Below are 6,582 nucleotides of genomic sequence, written 5' to 3'. Positions count from 1 at the left end.
TGTGGGGGGGGGGGTTAATTATTATTCTTGAAACTGTAAAAATATTATTCCCGACTTACTTTAAGGGTGGTGGTTTAGTTCTCCATCTTGTGATATAAACAAACTTGAGAGTATGATCTTTAGGGATTAGTTCCCCATCACATGTAATATCCAGCTCCTAAACAAAATACCATTATTTTTCCAAACATATAAACTATACAAACCCATGCAATGCAATGTCTATATTGAACAAAAATGAATTTGAACAATTTTAAAGATGAACGAATAAAGAAATATACGAGTAATCAGATAAATGAATGAAAAGATGAACGAATGAACAAATGAATGAATGAAAAAATAAATGAATGAAAATTAAACATATAAACGAATTAAGGAATGAAGAAATTAAGGAAAGAACTAATAAACGAATGAACAATTAAACATATAAACGAATAAAGGAATGAAGAAATTAAGGAAAGAACTAATAAACGAATAAGTGAATGAACGAAATAAACGAATAAACAAATGAATGAATGAACAAATAAAAGGATGAACAATTAAAAATATGAGCGAATAAAGGAACTAAGGAATGACCTATTAAACGAAATAAAAGAAAGAACAAATGAACAAATAAACGAATAAATATAAACATTAACAAAATAAATGAATGAATGAGTTGATTACCCTGAAGTTCTCCATGGACTCCAGGCATCTCAGAGCAATAAACTTCTTCAAGTGGGTGATAGTAGCCAAACTAATTAATCAATCAATCAATCAAATGCAAAAGAAATTTATCAAATTAATTAATCAATCAAATGCAAAAGAAATTTATCAAATCAATTAATCGAATCTATTAATCAATCAAATACAAAAGAAATTTATCAAATCAATTAATCAATCAAATGCAAAAAAAATTTATCAAATAAATCAATTAATCGAATCTATTAATCAATCAAATACAAAAGAAATTTATCAAAATCAATTAATCGAATCTATTAATCGACCAAATACAAAAGAAATTAATAATACGTGATTCAGTCAGATCACTATTTGAATACATATCACTATTGAATTAGCTTTTTATATATTTAGGGGATTACTTGAAAATACGTCAACATCTACACTCTACAGAGTCCCTCTAATAATTAATGATAATGTTATTCAAACATGAAAATTAAGTGATTACCTTGAACATCTGACAAACTTTCTCTTGAGCTCCTTCATCCCAGATCCAGGTTTAGGTTCAAGGACAAGGTTGACCTGCTCATCAAACCTAGACACAACACGCTGGTCAAGGGGGATATCATCATATTTAGGAAAGGGGTATACGAAACTTTCTCGAGAAAATGGGATTTAAATGATCCTTGAGATCCCCCCTCTCCTCTATCCGGGGGATGATTGTATTGATGCTCTGGGGAATATATACCTTAAATATAAATTTTTCAAAAATATCTAATATCAAATTTTTTTCAATAATGAATTTTGGAATTACTAGTACTTTTTTTTATCCGGGTCAACGGCTCAATTCTTTCCCATGCTTCAGTTTTTCAGTTTTGATTTCCTTGGTTTCAATTGAAAAAAAAAACTCTTAATCCATGTTTAACAAGAGTTTAGCAAGTTACCCAATACACCACCCAATAATCCTTCACGAATTATTAAACATACTTTACAGTGTGAATGACAAGTGCATTTCGATATGATTTGGGCGCGAATATATATTTCTTTAAAATTATCGTCAAAAACAAATTTCTAACTTGAATTAATGCGTAACTAAAAATTTTACCTGTGGTAATCTAGGTTTGTATTTACATCCGGGGTTTGATCCTCCTCTTCCTTTTTAAGCTTCTCATCCTACAAAACCAAACCCATCGTCGGAATACAGAAGAAGAATACAGAGCTCGGTTAGAATACATACGTAGAATACGAAGATTGGTCGGAATTCACCAGAAGAATTAAGGTCGAAATTACAGGAGTAAAATGCAGAAATTAATCGAGGAACATAAGTATAATACCGAGATTTTGGGTTTATGAAAGTTAAATACAACGATTGGTGGGTTAACAAAAGTGTAATACAGAAACTGGGTTTTAAAAAGTAGAATATAGAGATTGGTCGGGATACAAAAGCAGAGCATAAATTCTAAAAAATGGGGTTAAATGAATATTAAATATTTAAACCCTTATCAAAACATAGTATCTGTTCAGTATACAAAAAGAAAATTAACCCTGAGTATTATCGTAGAATTTAATATTTTCAACCCTTCCTTAATTCACGTAACTCCTTTAGGATGTTTAATAATCATGGGGGGGGGGCAGAGATGGAGGTAGTTATTAAAAAGAAGAAATGAATATTATAAAAAAAATTATGGATTTAAGGTTTCCCTTTTCAGTTTCTGCCTCCACGTCCTTAGGACACGGAACTCCCTTTTCAGCGTAGAAATCACGTTCCCTAGAATATTATTATTATCTAAATCAAATTGTTAACAAAAAATTTACACTTTAATGTAAACAAAAAGCGACAGTGGAACAATTAACCCCCTTTTTCTAAGTATGGATGAGAAAGGTATTTTAGTTTGTTCCTTTAAATTGCTTTGATATTAATTTTTAAATATTATTTGTAAAGATNAAATTCGGTGATGGTGATGGACCAAACCTCTATAGAGTAAAAAAAAGTAGATGTTAGTTCCACATTTATTGAAAATATATTTCGGTCTGGGTTGACCCTCGTCAGTTCTTGAGATTGTTTCTGTCAGAAAGATTAAAAACAAATTTCTATTTATTATTGAAAATCATCCTTCGCTAGGACTCAATAAATAAATATAAAAACGTCACTATCTTTCTCATTGGGACTCAGTTAATAGTTTAAAGGGTACAATTGTCAACCGAGTATGCTACCCTATGAATGGGTTGTCACAGTCCCTTTAAGAAGAAAGATTTTGTTGAAAATCCACGAAACTGTTTCATGCACTTGAACCAACAAGAAACTACATAGTCCGTTTACCTCTTATACTCGTTCTTCTCTAGGTTAGGGACGAGTTTATAAACCAGATCCTGCATCGTCCTGTCAAACTTGATGAAGTTTAGGGGATGCGACTGATGGATAACTTCATCGCACTAAAAATATAATTATGGATAAAAACTCATGAATAACCTAAAAACATATTTTTTCAATGTTACAAAAAATGAAATAATTTGTTATAATTTGCATATCTTAAAGTTCCATTAATCTTATCGATGTTTTCAAAACAATATCCTCGTTGATATCACACTAAAACAAATTTTAGTTTCATAAAATCTTAAAATTAATTTGTTTAAGGATTTAACATCTAGCCGATCTTTTTCATCGTTTTTAAACATTATCTCCAAAAAATTATAAATCACTAACAATTCTCATTAAACTTCTTAACAACTTTATTCAATACAAAACAAATCAACAATAGTATTTTCATTTATAGAATCATAGAGAGAAAAAAACGTCTCATTCTATCTTCGTACCTATTGCTGTAATGAGTTGCTTTTCGCAGAGCTCTCCATTAATTAAGGTTTAATCAAAAATAGTTTTGCAATAGTTTAAACAGTAAACATGAATGATCTATTTTGGCGTTTGATTTGGACTGTATTATTATGAACGGATCTTTATCTATGAAATATGTAAACTGTCGTCAGTCATTTAAAATAATTTTCAAAAAAGGAGAAAAACAAAAAATAACAAATATAGTTATATAATATCAACTAAAAACATGATGACCTGTGGACATGTATTATTATCATCTGAGTTTAGATGTTTGACAATACATGACTTGCAGAAGGTATGGAGGCATTCAACAATAGTGGTGGCATCAATCAAATAGCCCTAAAAACAGAATAATTAATTTCTGGTATAATCCTAAGAAATACTGCCTATTCCCCCTTCCTTCCTCCTCCACACAACCTTAGTGGCTATCTAGTATCTATCTAACTTAACCTAATTTTTTCAATTGATTTTAGATCTACTTTCGTAGTCAGCACTAGAAATAATTTTTATCATCGGCCTGTAGACGGGTGAATACTATACATATACATCCTAGCTCTAATTTGAATTAAGAAACTAGTAAATTTAGGATCAAAAGACTCAGGCAGAGAAACTTCTTCTCAAACAGTTGATAACACCTTCAGTTTAAAAGTACCTAAAATGATCCAGATGAATGTTCTTAAAAATATTCTTTTAATATCATACATCTAAAACCTGTTTAGGGTGCATTTTTTAGGAAACTTTGAATTTGGGTCTGTCAACCCTCGTGCATCTGACACTTTACGTTTGTGACAATTGACATGTTTAGTTTGGCGAATATACAATCAAATCAAAAATGTAACTGCTGCCTGATCCGAGATCGAAAAAATCCGGATAATTTTTTCACAGGTTCCGAATCCACAAACATTCGGGGTGGATATGAAAGGAAGTCCTCAAATGGAAAAATGTACTTTTATGGAACGGGGACGTTGGTATGTTTTTTCAAACAATTCCCTGAAAATCATTCCCAACACAATAACTTACCGAGCATATTTTGCAAGTAATCATCTCGTTAATGTCGCACATGCGAATCGAACGTTCTGTAGCTCCCCCTGACATCTTGAAGTTGTTTTTGGAAACCTAACGAAATAAGGTCGCCTTGGCTCTCAGTGCATATTAGATCTGAAAGAACAAGTATAAAAATAAAACAAAAAACAAAAACATTGAAACTTTGTGATGTAAAATGTTACTTGGTCGTGATGTGAAAACACGAAACATGGTTTAAAATAAAAACAAGGCAAAAATAATAAAATGCAAGGTAACCAAAGTTACAAAATTTATCACACATTACGACTTGGAAAAGTTTAGATATTGACACCATCTTGGTTCTTAATTCTTGATTCATGATGAAACAAATTCAAAATATGTTTTGGAACGAGATGCTCTCGATTCTATAAATGGTTTGGAATTCATTGCTTCTGAACTGGATGATCATTGATCCATTTTCCAAATTCTGAAGATTTTGGATTTTGGAACTCAATAAATGACGGCTTGGAACTAAACGCTCTGAATTCCGACGTAGGTTGATTAGTTGGAACTTGATGCTTCTGTTTTAGAGGATGGATTTAAACTCAATGCTTTAAAGTCAAAGATAGCTTGGGGATTGATGGTCTGACATCTCAGGATAAATGGAAATTCAATCACACGGTGCCTTCCATACAAATCACAGGTTCTCTGAAAAACAAATAATTATTTTTAAAGCCAATTTCATTTTTTGAATTATTGTTTTTAACTGTTTTATTTTTGAAATTAAAGTTTTCTATGGAATTTCTGTAGGAAGACTGAATAGGAGAGTGAACTGACAGCAGCAAGGGGGGCGAGCCGCGACAGCTCACACGCTCAGTACACGAGGGAGNTATCTGACGTGTAAATATGTACCTCTTCGCCAAATCTAACCAGCCGTCAGACTTGCGTCGGAGCGGCTGCCTAAATCACAATACAAAACATACATTTACCAAGTTCTGTAGATATCCAGGTAGCTATTAGATATCCAGCAACTAGTGGATATATATTTACCAAGTTCTGTAGATATCTAGGTAGCTATTAGAAATCCAGCAACTAGTGGGTATATATTTACCTAGTTCTGTAGATATCCAGGTAGTTTCATTCTCATGAATATCCAGCAGCAACTGAAGGATATTATAAGAGCTCCAAATCCCTAAAAAAATATTTTGGAAATTTAAGGTCAATTTCCGATTTATTTCATTTGTTTTTAAGCTTTTAAGAAGAATATTTTTCTGGGTTAAACTTGTATTAATAGAATCAAGGCTTTAAAACTAAAAAATAAAGATTTGCCCAGTATGATTCGAATTATCCAGACATTTTTGTTAAAAAAAGAAAGGGAAAAATAATTTAACTTACCACAAATTGTAACATGAGTCTGTTGAACTTTGGTGTCAGTGGATTGTGAGTCTGATCCAGGATAATCATTCCAGCCCCACCCAGAGTAAACATGAAACTAGATAAAACCAGTTTAAACTCCACAGAGTAAACATGAAACTAGATAAAACCAGTTTAAACTCCACCCAGAGAAAACACGAAACCAGATAAATCCAGTTTAAACCCCACCCAGAGTAAACATGAAACTAGATAAAACCAGTTTAAACTCCACCCAGAGTATAAACATAAAACTAGATAAAACCAGTTTAAATTCCACCCAGAGTAAACATAAAACAAGATAAAACCAGTTTAAACTCCACCCAGAGTAAAAATGAAACTAGATAAAACCAGTTTAAACTCCACCCGAGTAAACATAAAACTAGATAAAACCAGTTTAAACTTCACCCAGAGTGAACATGAAACTAGATAAAACCAGTTTAAATTCCACCCAGAGTAAACATGAAACTAGATAAACCCAGTTTAAACTCCACCCAGAATAAACATGAAACTAGATAAAACCAGTTTAAACTCCACCCAGAGTAAACATGAAACTAGATAAAATCCAGTGAAATCTTCGGTTTTCAGATCCCAGCGGGTATTGAGCCTCCCTCCCCTTGGAAAGAAAAAATATAAGCCCCTCCCTGGACAAATTCCTGAATACGCTCCTGAAAAAGTTT

At 32.0% G+C, this 6,582-nt stretch overlaps 1 protein-coding gene across 1 annotated transcript in view; it reads right to left on the bottom strand.

Moving 5' to 3' along the window:
- LOC111700920 (polycomb group RING finger protein 3) overlaps positions 1-6,009 on the bottom strand; it is a 7,443-nt gene extending 1,434 nt beyond the window's left edge. Inside the window, exons 1-10 of the mRNA XM_023472000.1 lie at positions 5,888-6,009; positions 5,604-5,684; positions 4,511-5,200; positions 3,725-3,829; positions 2,978-3,090; positions 2,359-2,425; positions 1,763-1,830; positions 1,166-1,252; positions 664-733; positions 60-157 (exon numbers count right to left, since the gene is read on the bottom strand). Of these exons, the coding sequence (XP_023327768.1) occupies positions 60-157; positions 664-733; positions 1,166-1,252; positions 1,763-1,830; positions 2,359-2,425; positions 2,978-3,090; positions 3,725-3,829; positions 4,511-4,585 (683 nt within the window). The 5' untranslated portion in view covers positions 4,586-5,200; positions 5,604-5,684; positions 5,888-6,009. The remainder of the gene's footprint in view (positions 1-59; positions 158-663; positions 734-1,165; positions 1,253-1,762; positions 1,831-2,358; positions 2,426-2,977; positions 3,091-3,724; positions 3,830-4,510; positions 5,201-5,603; positions 5,685-5,887) is intronic.
- Positions 6,010-6,582: the final 573 nt, after the last annotated feature.

The sequence above is a fragment of the Eurytemora carolleeae genome, unplaced genomic scaffold (assembly GCF_000591075.1).
Source record: "Eurytemora carolleeae unplaced genomic scaffold, Eaff_2.0 scaffold286, whole genome shotgun sequence".
Classification (NCBI taxonomy): domain Eukaryota; kingdom Metazoa; phylum Arthropoda; class Copepoda; order Calanoida; family Temoridae; genus Eurytemora; species Eurytemora carolleeae.
The sequence above is the reverse complement of the archived record's forward strand: the minus strand, read 5'-3'. Positions and strand labels throughout refer to the sequence as shown.